At 40.1% G+C, this 13,777-nt stretch overlaps 2 protein-coding genes, 1 long non-coding RNA gene and 1 other non-coding gene across 4 annotated transcripts in view; 2 read left to right on the forward strand and 2 right to left on the reverse strand.

Moving 5' to 3' along the window:
* The first annotated feature begins 681 nt into the window (after positions 1-681).
* On the forward strand, positions 682-8,481 carry fhdc3 (FH2 domain containing 3). Its single transcript, XM_058627666.1, has 12 exons — positions 682-810; positions 2,442-2,956; positions 3,561-3,622; positions 4,456-4,558; positions 4,663-4,748; positions 5,686-5,786; positions 6,146-6,216; positions 6,347-6,454; positions 6,550-6,620; positions 6,703-6,820; positions 6,913-7,077; positions 7,225-8,481. Exons 1-12 carry the CDS (start codon positions 780-782, stop codon positions 8,203-8,205), a joined length of 2,412 nt encoding a protein of 803 aa, XP_058483649.1. The 5' UTR covers positions 682-779; the 3' UTR covers positions 8,206-8,481.
* A 1,406-nt stretch (positions 8,482-9,887) lies between these two features.
* The window catches only part of trim3b (tripartite motif containing 3b), a 42,954-nt gene continuing 39,064 nt past the window's right edge, over positions 9,888-13,777 (forward strand). Inside the window, exon 1 of the mRNA XM_058627136.1 lies at positions 9,888-10,068. The gene's annotated coding sequence lies outside the window, so the exon portion shown is untranslated. The remainder of the gene's footprint in view (positions 10,069-13,777) is intronic.
* trnaw-cca (transfer RNA tryptophan (anticodon CCA)) lies at positions 11,240-11,311 on the reverse strand. Its single transcript has one exon. It is a non-coding gene; the product is annotated as a tRNA-Trp (tRNA).
* LOC131458238 (uncharacterized) lies at positions 12,118-12,696 on the reverse strand. Its single transcript, XR_009240071.1, has 2 exons — positions 12,655-12,696; positions 12,118-12,506 (listed from the first exon to the last, which is right to left on the reverse strand). It is a non-coding gene; the product is annotated as an uncharacterized LOC131458238 (long non-coding RNA).

Genomic DNA, 13,777 nt, shown 5'->3' on the forward strand with positions numbered 1-13,777 from the left:
TTTGTATGCATACAGCATATATAGACCGCACATGTATTTAAATCGTATCTGTTTTATAGTTACCTGTAGCAATAAACGAGTAAAAGGTAGTTATTTGCATTCAGGAAATAAGCCTACTGACGTGAATCTATCCTATACATGATTCAATTTCTCTTTATTTTATCTATTACAGTAAAAAAAACATGGCTGTATTTGTATTAATTTGAGACGGGCAGTATTTTTGCATTCAACATTATATAGATCTAATCCTATATACAGTACATACACTCAAATGATCTGTGGCAGCATTTGTTTTTATTATATACTGATGCAATTCTGCCCTGTGTATATATATTTATTCATTTATTTATTTATTTTATAGCAACAAATAACTATTTGTACGGTGCATATGCAAATCTATAGTATATATGATTAAAACTACCTTTTATTTTTATTTTTTTTAAATCTATTACAATAAGTGTCAGAATATAATAATTGAATGATGTATAAATGTGCACAATAACTCTGATATTTCTATATTCTATATTGTATAGTATATAATTATCTGTAGCAGTAAAATACCTGCTCATGTACTGCAAAGTTTTACTTGGTTTTTAATGTTTTTTGGTTTATTCTGACTGCTTTGTTAAAAAAGGGGGCGTTCCCTTATGCCAAGCAAGCTTGAATGTGATTGGTGGAAACGCGCCCTGCACCTGTGCCGGCTGTGTGTGAACCAGACTGTGGCTGTGGCTCTGTGCAGAAACACGAGGTGACACCAGAGAGGGGATTTATCTCATTTGATGATCTTGAGCGACATTTTTAAAAGGCGCGGTGAGTAAAATGTATGTTTTTATTTTGGTGCTGGCTGATCTTTGGTGGTCAGAGACATGTTTTTGTGAGGATGTAAAGATGCGTTCAGGCTCAGCTTGAATATCCAACATTTAGTCATCCTACCAAACTCATTATATTTCGGTCTAATCCTAATTAAATTGCATTTAGTTGACTTTCAGGTCTACAGCTTCCCAATAAACTCGGATTCGACGCAGCAAATTGTGTCTCATCGACTTTTAGTGGAATATAAATTGTGTTTGGTGGATGCCATCTATGCCGAATATTTCAAAATGTTTTAATTAACAAAAGGAAGTGCAATACAAGTTCTATGAGACTTTATGCTTTGCTAAGAAAAGGGAAGTAGTAAATATTGAGCAGTTTCCCCATGACGTTCCGTTTGATAGAGTTAGAGAATTTTGTTGAGAAGATTAAATATTGAGCATTGTTTTGTTTGATGTGGACTTTGAGAGTTATGTTTCTGAGTTTGGTCGATGGCATCTATGCCGAATATTTCAAAAATCTTTATTTAATAATGTGAAATGTAAAGCAAGCTATGTGAGACATTATTCTCTGCTGTGAAACACGAACTAGTAAATATTGAAGGGATTCCCAATGACGTTCCGTTTGATAGACTGATACATAATGCTGTTAGGTAGTTTGTGTCTATGCCGAATACTTCAGCAAGCTTTAATTTATAATATTTAGTGCAATGCAGGTTATGTGAAACAGTTTTCTTTCCTGGAAATAAGGTGGTAGTGAATACTGAGGATTTTCTCTATGGTGTTTTGTTTAATACTCTTTGAAACATCTTATGTTTAATGTTGTGTAATGTAAATTATGTTAGATATATCCTATGCAGAGAAAATGAGTCCGTACTATGGATTTTCTCTGTGATGCTTCTTTATATAGACTTTAAGAGATATGCCTATGAGTATAAATAATGCTTGGTGGATGCAATGTATGCCTTTATAGTTCAGAAAATGAATAATACTGTATGTTGTATAAAGTTAAATGTGCCATTTTCCTTTGCTGAGAATAATAGGAGTAGTAAATATTGAGGATTTTCCTTATGATGTTTTGTTTGATGGTCTTTTAGAGTTATGTTTATGAGTAAACTACCAAAACGTGCATCTATGAAGCAAATGCTATGTTATGATGTCATTCATAGAGGAACAAATTGTCTGTTTGTGCAGCAAATAAATACATGTTGGCACAACACTGACAAACAGTGTATACATAAAGGTGTGTCATCAAAGATAATTAAAAAAAAATTAACCTGACTTATGTTGTAAGATTTTTGACTAAGAAATGAATTGAATTGAATTTTTTATCCAATCAGCAAAGCAGAAATTGCACAATGATGATGATGTTAATATTACCTAGAAAACTTTTAATAAAAAAAACAACGTCCATACAAAACAAAAACGGACAAACAAGCGTAATCCCTCTTTGAACATTCCAAATGTTACAGATAAATTAGAGAGCAAATAGACACACCACCAGGGTTATACATCCATGTCAAGGCTTGTGATGTTCCACCTCACGTGGCTCCATGTTGATTTTCAGACAGTTTTCGGTTAAAATCTGATTCCATCATTTGTCTAATACTCTAACGTCTGTGTCCCCCTCAGATCTGACTGATCAACAGCGTTTTTTGGGATTGGAGGTACAAATGGAGGGAGCGCAGATTTTAAAATCTGCATCTCCTCCCGACTGCTCCTCTCAAGACTCGTCTTCTCCTCCGCCAATGGATGCTGAGGAAGATTCGGATCTCCACGTATCTCAGGCTCTGCCTCCCACCATGTGTGTTATCTCTGCTCCACCACCACCACCACCACCTCCTCCTCCTCCACCACCTCCACCACCACCACCACCACCACCTCCTCCTCCTCCCTCGGCCTTTGGCTCTCGTAATGTCCAGAGGAGATCCATGAAGAAGCTGAACTGGGACACCCTCCCCAGCCAGCGTGTCCTGGGCAAGCTGAATGTGTGGACGTGCAAGCGGACGCAGAGGGACCTGGTGCTGGACATCCGGAGCATGGAGGAGTTGTTCAGTCACGTGGACAAACGGGCATCGCTGCGCCACTCCAGGGTCACGGGTGTGAAGAGTGGCGACGGCGTGGACTTCCTCCCACAGGAGCCACAGGTAGAAGTTGAAGTCACTTTTTTTATAATATGACTTAAGTAAAAGTCTTAAAGTGTATGACATTTAAGTGTCAAATGTCATTTTCCGATATTAAATGCACTAAAAGCATTAAAAGAGTGAGACGGTAGGATTGAGCTCAGTGGTAGGGCGAGTTGTCGTTCATCTGGAAGGTTGTGGGTTCAATTTCTGGCTCTGTGAGTCTATATATATGTAGAGGAGTAAAAGTAAAAGTTGCTCGAAATATAAATAACAAATTAAAGTACAGTAGCAAAGTATTTGTACTCTGTTAAATTACAACACTGGAAACTATGGTTGTAAATATGTACATGAATCTAAAACAATGTCCACAGAGCAAGGGAAGTAATTAAACACACAAATGGGAAGAGGTGTTTCAAAGTTCCATCATCAGTGAGGAACCAGTGAGAGTTTTTACTTCCTCTTAAGATGATGGGATAAATCGGACCTGACTGTAAAGCTCTTTACATGCAAACAATGTCACGTGCTTTTACGGAATAAAAACAAACAATGTATGACGTATGTGGAATCTTCTGAATGTGACCCCTTTAAATTGATATGAATGATTTTTGTCCCCGTCTCTCGTTAGGTCACAATCCTCGACTCCAAAAAGAGCATGAATGTTGGAATCTTCCTGAGACATTTCAAGAGGTGAGTGAAATCTACCAGAGAAAGTGACATTGGAAAAAAAGAGGGATCCAGTGAAAGGCGACAGGATGGAGCAAACAGAGCCGCCGACGCGTTAACTCCTTCCACTGTGCTCATCGTTTCCCTGCCAACGCGCTCTTTATCTCCGAGGACGACATTCAAATACATGGAAATGCTCCTTTTTAAGCATCGCGTGGTCTTTGCCTCAAACGTATCCAGATGATGATATCGGTCCCTCACTTTGAATATCAAATGTGTGCCCGGGAGTGAAGGGTGACATGTTCAACACATTAACAGTGTGTAAAAGGGTTAGGGTTAGGGTTGTCGCCCCCTGGTGGCTTTTTCATATACATTAATTTACAGGGTTGGCCTCAGGCAACAAATTGAAACACGCTTCCCATTTTTTTACAGGCATGGAATCTGGATCAGTCCGATACTGGTCCGAAATCCCTGGATTGGAAAAAAATGTAGAATACGATACAATCCAACTTCCAAAAATCCTACGTATCGCATGCTTTGAAATGACTCCGCACAAATGTTTTGTTAACAGCTTCATAAAAATGACTGTATCGCAATAATATCGATATCGGGTACAAAAAAAAAGTTTTTAGTGTTATTTTTATATACTACTTCATGTTTTAATATGGTTTATGTCTGCTACAGGACCATAGTTGCTGCAGTGCAAAAGCAGCATTAAAAAAAGATAATAATCTGCCTCAAGCGTGTTTGAAATCTCTCAAATTAAATGTTCACAGGGGGGAAACAACTATAGCGTGACTTATGTCAATTATTATACAACACAGGTTTGTTATCGGCCCTTTTGTCTGTGTGTGCAGGCCGGTGACAGAAATGGTGCAGGACATTCATCAAGGTAACTGGCTCAGATTTGGATCAGGGAAACTGAAAGAGCTCTGTAAACTGCTGCCAGAGGAAAGCGAGGTAACAACTGCCCAACACAACACGACCAATTGCCCTTTATTTCATTGTGCTTGTATATGAATGACACATCTGATCTAACGTGTGGTGTTGCTGTTGATGCTCAGGTGAAGCATCTGCTGTCATTCATTGGGAACCTCTCAGTTTTACCTGAAGCCGACCAGTTCATGGTGCAGCTGGTCAAAGTGCCGGGGTGAGTGTGTGGATTTTTGTTTTGTTTGTGCTTTAAAAAGGCTCCATGTTTACTTGTCAACTAAAATAAAGATGAACTGTATTATTATTATTTTTAGAGATAGACCGATATGTTTTTTTCAGGACCGATACCAATACCGATACCAATAACCGATATTTGGAGCCAATATTCATTTGCAGTAAAAGTGAAAATATTGGCTTAAAAATGTTTAATAATAAAAACACTTAACTTCGATTAAATGCCTTTAAGCATATGTTTATTAATCAGCTTTTCAGATTTTGCAACATGTTAAAGTTTTTTTTAATTTTTTTATCTTAGACGATAGACATCTTTGTTTTAAAATTCTAAAGTTAAATAGAGAGTAGATACATTTTTCCAAATATTTCAATATACCTGAAATGTAAGATTACCTTTCACTTATCTTTGTTTTAAGTTCAAACAAAAACACAAATTGCAGGGAGTCAGCAGCGTCTCTTATGAAGTTAACTGAAATTTTAAATAAATCAATAAATCGATGCCGATTTGCGTCATAATGCTAAATATTGGCCCGGCCTATCCCTAATTATTTTCATAAAAAAACAAAACAAACTTTGTGTTTTTCGTGGCTGATTGAATGTTAATTTGTTTATTAGGATCATCTTCCTCATAATGTGGCAATTCAAAAATAATATAATAGACTAGAATTTGTCAGTTGCTTTTAAAACATTCATAGTTGACGGCTCAAAATACAAAAAAAAAAAAAAAAAAAAGACAAGCATTGTCAAGATTTAAAAGATGAGTACAAGTGTCTGTTGAAGTAATACTGTCATTACACGTATATCTAATTTCCTTTGTGTGATATACAAAGATGTATATAAAGATGTTCCTTTTATTTTTCGACGAGCTGAACAAATTACAACAGATTATCACGGGGTTTTTTTTAATGTCTCTCCTGCAGCTACGTGGAGCGTCTGAAGATGATGGTGCTCAGGGAGGAATTCTTCCCTCTCATGGAGGAGGTGAAGAGCTCTGTCGCTGTCATGACCAAAGCAGCCAACGGTGACTCCTCACACGCGTCCTGCTGTCGCTCCGTCACCCGAAAATAGTTCTTCTGACTTTTGCAAAATCACCTTGTGAAATTTGAATGATTTAAAAATAGTTACTAAGTGTTTAAAAGTAAAATAAGACGTTAAATTGTGTCAAATTCACTTGCACACATACTGGTTTCTACGCTTTAGTGGGGACCAAAGTCTGTAAACGTCGGTGTTTTATTCAGAATATTTACTTAAATGTTCTGGTGTCAAACCACTTAGTTAGAAACTGGAGAGAAACTGTTTCCAGTGTTTACTCCGGAACATTTGAATCCATGATTCTGAGATGTGAATTCACGGGTCTTTGTCTCCGTCTCCTCCTCCTAGAGTTGTTGGACTGCGATGACCTCCACTCTGTCATCCGGCTGGTATTGAAAGCTGGGAATTACATGAACGCTGTTGGTATTTTTCTGTTCACACTGTCATTAATAAATCATACTTTATTAGCAGCTCTTTTTGTGCATCTTACTTCTTACTTGCGTTTATTTCCATCCTAATACTGAACGTGTTCTATGCTTTATTGCACAGGGTGGTTACACTGCCAACGCCATCGGCTTCAGGATGACCTCTCTGCTCAATTTGGCAGACACCAAGGCCAACAAGCCGGGCATGAACCTCATGCACTATGTTGCCAAGGTGAGGAGGAGGAGGAGGAGGAGGAGGAGGAAGCTCGGGATGCTCACGTAAATTTTGCAAAATAACGTGATGCAACTTTACCCGTCTCTCCACAGCAAGCAGAGGACATCGATGCCGAGTTGCTGACTTTTCCCAGCCAGCTTGAACACATCGGGATGGCAGCAAGGTGCCGGATCTCCCCGTTCATTTAAAGAGTGTTCTGTAATGTCCTGTTTCTGAACGCTGTAAATCTTACTTCAAAACCGCAGGATCTGTAAAGAGGAAGTCGTCGCCGACTTCGACCGAGAGATGAAGAAGGTCAAAGAAGTGAGGTTGTACAGCAGCAGACAGACGGGCCTCTTACAACACATGGAAACATTTCTCATGGTGAATTTTTGCACAAGCATCAAGCGATGGAGCCAAAGCACTTCTTTCTTTCTTTCTTTCTTTACACCCTTTTATTTGTCATGAATCCTCAGAGGGCTAATGCCATGCTGGCCGATGTGGAGTCCTCTCTCCAAGAGCTGAACTCGCTGAGCAACGCAGTCGCCGAGTACTTCTGTGAAGACCCGGCGACCTTCAAACTCGGGGAGTGCTGCTCCATTTTCCACTCCTTTTGCAAGCGGTTTGATAAAGCAGTGCAGGTAAGGTAGACAAGGTAGACCTTTCAGTGATGTTTACACAGTCTCTGTCCTTCTGTCTCTCTAAATTGACAGTCATTGGGTCAATCTGGAACTGGCAACACTGCTGTGTATTTACCACTTCATCTGAATCTCCATTCTTGCTTATAGGAGAACCAAGACCGAGTGGAGGCAGAGCAGAGGCGCAGGCGGAAAGAGAGCATGCGTTTTGCAGCCAAGCGACGCTCCACAGTGTCCGGTCCTGGTCCTGAGCCCGATCAGGACTCGGCTGCCTTGGAGTCGGCCTTGCACAGCTTTCTGTCCACCGCTCCAGAAGGCCTAGCCAGATGTAGGAGGAACATGCTGCCTCGGATAGAAGGATCGCCCTCTAGCCAAGGTTCCGCGTTGCCCCCATCGGCAGAAAAAGACCAGACTAGATCTTCTACCAGACACGAGCGAGCAGCAGAGCTGGAGAACAAAGAGGAGGCTGAGATTATGCGCAAGATTACTCACAGGGTGCTTAAATACCAGAAGAGCCAAAGCAGTCTTGATGGGGACAGAGTTTCAGGGACTCCTCGTCGCTCAGAGAGAGTGCAGGACACTCCAGCTACCCCGAGCACCCCCCGGCCTAGAACCAGAAACTTCTTTTTCGCCAACAACGGGGATATCGGCTCCCCGTGGACAATCCTGAGCCCATTGACGTCCTCACAAAGAAGAGAAGCGCACCGCCATAGGCTGGCACTGCCATCTGGTGGCGAAGATGATGATGATGGTGTGTGGAAGAGTGATGAAGGCAATTTTCTTCCCAATCCAGCCGGTCCAAAGTCTAAACCCGGGAGTTCTGCGTCCGTCTCCGACGGCCCTCAGCAGAGAGCTGCGTCGCAGGCTCCGATCATCAGGTCTTTGTCCATGGATGAAACGAGGCCATCTCCGTTATCTCGCTTCCGGCTGGGGGACTTGTTCCAGAGGTCTTACTCCACGGGTTCAAGGGCAGAAAATATGGGGGAAGACGTTTCACTGCATCACAGTACGCTGAGGAATCACATAGAAGGACAAGAGAGCAGCTCTGGGTTTAAGTCCTTCTTCCGGCGGATTGGAGGCAGAAGCAAGCCTGGTGATGTGGAAGAACAACAACACCTCACAGGACCTTAGAACTTTTAATTTTTATTATTTAATTATTATTTTAGATGGTCCGTTTTTGTTCGCCGTCATGGTTTTAACGAGGCAACCGGGGACTTGCTTTGAACTGGGAAAGGCTTCAATTTTTGGAAGTCGGACCACGTTCAAAAATTGCAACACATTTCTCTCTTTTCTGTCTTTTTGTGTCCAACCTTTTTTTTAAATCAGAATAATTATTATTATTATTATTATTATTATTATTTACTTGAAAATTGAATATGCACTTATATTAAATTTACCTCTTGTGTATCTTGTGGTTTTTGGGTTCTTCCACCAGATCGGAAGGGGGGCCCGGGGGCCAGTCAAGTGAAAACAGTTTGAAATTTGAAATTGAAATGATATCTTATTAATCCATTATGATATTGCAAATGAATGGTATTGCACACCATTTCAAAGTAAAAGTGTTTGTTTTGATAGATGGTTCACAAAAAAAGAACGTAATCACGATGCAATGTGAATCTATAAATAACAAAAACTCTGAGAAATAAAATAGTGCATAACTGAAATGGATAATAACATGTAGACGATTGTAATTTAAACACGAGACGAACAAGCTTGTACATCGTAAAACGTTCAATTGATTACATTTAATAATGCAATAAATGCAAGCTAATGTATTATTGTATTATTATTTTGACTATAATGTTTCATTATAACGTTAAAGTAAGTGTAGTGTTGACTAGGGGGCCACGAGTTTGAAACCCCTGATGGTCAAAGGCAAACTTTCCAAATTAGAGAGCTGACAATAAAATATATAATGCATAATGGATTCGTTAAAATGGGTCAAAGGTCACAAATGATTTCACTTTCTCACTCAACTCGGGGACCTTAATTGGCGCCAGTTCACCTGTCCTCATCATTCACCCGTCCTCATCATTCACCTGTCCTCATCATTCACTGCCAAAGTTTCTGGTGCATGAATCTTTTTGAAATAAAATTTAAATTCAGGCCAACAAAATAACTCCTGTTAAAGTTTAGTAACCTGATTTAAAGAGTGGTGACCTGATGAATCCAGCGCCCCACAGGCCTCCAGATAATCTGCCCACTGTTACCGTGCCACTGTGGTGTCTCCCCTCCAAACTTTTGGACACAAAGAACTGAGTTGAGTTGCTCGGGCGACTGAGTTTGTTTACACCCATTTCATTTGAGCCCTCGCAGTGAAATAATACTCTGGAACAAACTGCTCAACCCAGGCTCCCGTCTGACTGTTCCGTTGTCCTCCCACATCCCTCCCTCCCTCCCTCCCACTGGCCTGGCCTGTCCTCAATGAGGACATTTACAGTCGCCTGGCATTTCAAACCAGCCGGGGCCAACATGAATAGAAGAAATCTTGGAAAAATGTTGAAAGAATTGAGTGAAAACAAAACAGTTTTCCTCCTCGCTATAAATATACAAGCGCCCCTTCCAGGGCCTTGTTTACAACACGAGAAAACAGCCTGTACTTGGACATCAGTGACAACTGACCTGTAGGAAGTGAGGCAAGAGCTCCAGAGCACAATCAGACTATTGTGATATTCAGTTTCACTCTGCTGAGTACCATCGTCACATGTGAGGATGTCCTGAGGTTACGTGTGTGTGTGTGTGTGTGTGTGTCCCAGTGAAAGATGAGAAACGGGCATGAATAGAGACGAGAAAGGAGGTGGAGTGGGAGAAACTTGGAGCAAGTTGTACTGTGAGGGAGAGCGGACAGAGAGGAGGAAGCCACTATCTGAAAAATGCAGAGGAAACAAAGATAGGGACTGTGCTGGACGTCCAGATAAAACAAAAAAAGGAACTTTTAAAGCTTGTATAGTGGATGGTTTTTTAATGTGAGGACCTGGAAGCCGGATCAAAAAGGTAGATTATTATTCCACATTGGTATCAGTTTTAATTCGACCTTTGCTTGTACAGTATTTACATGTGATGGTTAAAGGAAAAGGCACCGATGCAAATTCATTGAATTCTCTGCTTATCAGTGACTGAAGATCACAGTGTCTGGCCGCTGTGCCAAGTTGTTTGTGCGGTAAACCATGAGACGTCATAACAATTCACGGGTGTTCGACGGTTCACAAGTGATGGTGTCGAGTGGTTTGTGTGGTCGGAAAGGAAAACCGTGACAAATCCACTCAACAGCTCACTGAGTTGTTTCCAGACTTGCATTTTAAATCACTTTTCAGTTTTTTAGCCAGCATTTAAACTGTATTTAATATATTATTCTCAGTATTAACCCCCCCCTTTTAGCCAGGTTTTAGTCATATTATAATTTACTTATAAGAAGTCTTATAACTAATGATTTTCCCGGAATACAGCTTTAACAATAAAGTTTAAAAATCATCCTGTGACTGCCTTGAAATATTAATATATATATGTATAGTTGTAAATTATGAGATAGTATCTAGAATATCATTAGAATAATGAGAAACTGTGACTTATAACTCTATAACTATTGTGATAAAGTGTCTTATTTTTATAAAAGTTTCTCACACGTGATGTCCTTAACAATGATTTAGTCCACATGATACTTTAAATTAGATTGGCAACACATAGCCTCTATACCATATTGACTCTCCATAAGCCTCATATCGAGAAAAGAAAGAATATGTTGATTTTGTACAGTTGATTTTAACAAAAAACAACAACAATCCAACCCAATAAAATTCACCTTTTTGTATCCAACACTTACTTTAAAACAACCACAGTGGACCAAAGTGCTGCACAGAATAATAAATAAAAGACATTGTAGCTCATGCGAGGTGATAAGACACATCTAAAAATTAAAAGACATATCATAGCAAAACAATTATGAGCAATCTTATACATAATAACTGAGAAATAGATCATAAAAATGTACTGTGTCTGTATGTTAGTCGTAGTGGTTTGTTAGTGGTTTAAATGGATGCATGGAAAAGTGTCTTCTAAAATTCATAATAAAGGTTTAAAGAGACATTTCACAGCCGTGAATACACATTTCCTAAATTCAAGCGAGAAAAGTATGTTCATATGATTGTTAATGAATTTGTTAAAGAAATGACCCCGACGTGATTTGAACACGCAACCTTCTGATCTGGAGTCAGACGCGCTACCGTTGCGCCACGAGGTCTGCTGGTTGTAAACTGCGGGCAAAACTTAATTTAATATCTACTATATAGTCTACTATATAGACTATGACGTGTTGATTAATATTTCTGTTCGCTTGTATGTTTCATGTTATCATCGAACCCGTGTCTCGTCTACTTCTCCAGCTTTAACGCAGGACACCGACACTTCCTGTGCGTCACTTCCTGGCTGTTTTTGATTTGGCTTTTTCGCGCGGTTTCGTTGATTCGAAACGCGTCTCTTAGTTTTCACATAAACGACGAGTAAAAGGTGACTTTACAGCGCTGCTGGTGGAGTTTTTCCTGTCGTACTGTACTGTAGCACTGCACTGTACTGTGGAGTGAAAGTGTCGCTGTGGTTCCTTCTCGTAAAATGTTGTGGAATGATGATTCTGTCAATCGGTCACTAGATGGCGCAGTTTGACAGAGATTCGATGCTACAAACCCAGGCTTGATGAGCTCAGAGGGGTATTCCAGAAAGCGGGTTATGTGAGAACTCTGAGTTTGTTAACCCTGAGATGAGGGAAACTCTGAGTTATCCGTTCCAGAAAGAGAGGTAACTTAAACTCTGGGTCTGTTACTGCGGTAACTTACTCTGTGAACATAACCTGCTCGCTGGCAGGTTTACTATAAGAAACCCAGAGTTTCTACCTGTCTCCTCCCACACGAAGAAAGCAGTTAGACATGGATTGCCCATTCATTAGAAATCCAATCGACATCGAAGCCGTATTTATTAGAAATGCATTACGCCGTGCGAGAATCTTCCGACCCAGATTAGACGTTTTGATTAAAAATAAAAGACAAATTCACATGTGTTTTGGTTCTTCTTTATTCTCTAAAAGTACAAAAGCCAACAGTCAGGATTTGTAATATAGTTCCAACTATTAACATATTTTACATATTCACCTGTTTCACCATGACAATGCCCCCACCTCAACTGGCGTTCAAGTAATAGAATTTCCAAGTCTGTTTTTCTGATTTGCCGGTCCAGGTACACCATTTCTTTCTTGGTTTTTTGAATGGTTTTCATTAGGTGCACCCTGTACAACTCTTTTACCGGCAACTCGGAAACATATGGACGACATTTAATTCCTGCAGTTCTACATACAGATTTAACATGGTATTGACCGAAAATCTCACTGTGTCAAGCTGTGCTCTAGAAGTTGATGGACCCTCCTCTTGGTGATGCCCAGCCATGTTCTGTTGAAGGACAAGAATGTGCTAGTTTGTCCATTATCTATGCTCATCACTTCAGTGTACATGTCAAACTCCAAATTCCACTCAAGAATGTAAATGAATATGAATGGGTAGAGCAGTGCCAGTAGCTATACATAATATTAAGACACACTTCAGTAGGCCCCTCCGGATCTCTCCCTGTGGCAGCAGACAGCGTCTCCACCTCCTCTATATAATTCAGATTGTATATATATATATATATATATATATATATACATATATATATATAAAAGTTTTATTTAAAAAAAAGACATAAGTGTATACTTGCATCTGATGTAGGCGCTTGTGTCCTGGGGGGTGACAGGCTCAGATGAGCTTCCCCCGGGGATGCCTTCAGCCACAGGGCGACCCCTGTATTGGCTGAGAGCCAGCTCCTCAGCCTCTGTCAGAGGTGGTGGAGGTGGCCCTCCACCCGTTTTTCGGGCCTCTGCCTTCTTTCTGTTGGCTGAGCAGAACTCAATGTTTGCAATCTGAATTAATATTTACGTTACGTTTAATAGCCTAAGTCAATTAAAAATAAAAAAATAAATCAAAGTGAGGTGCAATCATAGCCTAGCAAAATATGCCTTACCTTTTTGAATGATGTTTTTATGTTTAATTTTGAGCTGCTTCTAAGTCCTCCTTTCTCCTGTTGGATTGCACCTAAATGAAAAACTCAGATTTCATTCCTACTTATATTCATAACTATAGACTATGTTATGATCTTACGGTTAAATGTTACGTCAATGGAATAGTACGTTCAAACTTACGCGTTGACTCGGGCAGCAATTTTCTCCCATGCGGTCTCTCTCTCCTTCGCTGCTGCAGCTGTGTTGCATTCGCGGCGAAATATGTGCTCATATTCTCCGTAGCCCAGCATAAGGATCTCCAACTCCTTCGCACTGAAATGTGTTGATCTTTTTTTTTCTCGGTTGTCATGGTGACTCGTGGTATCGGGGCTCCATTGATGATGGCTTTTTTCAGTGGTTGTGCACGCGCGTACCTCGAGGTTAACATACTCAGAGTTGATTGAACTAACTCAGATCAGCTGTTCTGGAACCGGATACTCAGAGTTTCCCGACTCAGAGTAAGTCAACTCAGAGTTCAGGGATAGACTCAGAGTGTGTTGAACCTGCTTTCTGGAATACCCCTCTGGAGGCCCTCAATAATAATAACAACAATAATAGGTATATAATATAATTTTTGAGGGGGGCTTTCACTTAAGACTTGTGTATATACTCAATATATTTTAAATA

The sequence above is a fragment of the Solea solea genome, chromosome 4, assembly GCF_958295425.1.
Source record: "Solea solea chromosome 4, fSolSol10.1, whole genome shotgun sequence".
NCBI lineage: Eukaryota > Metazoa > Chordata > Actinopteri > Pleuronectiformes > Soleidae > Solea > Solea solea.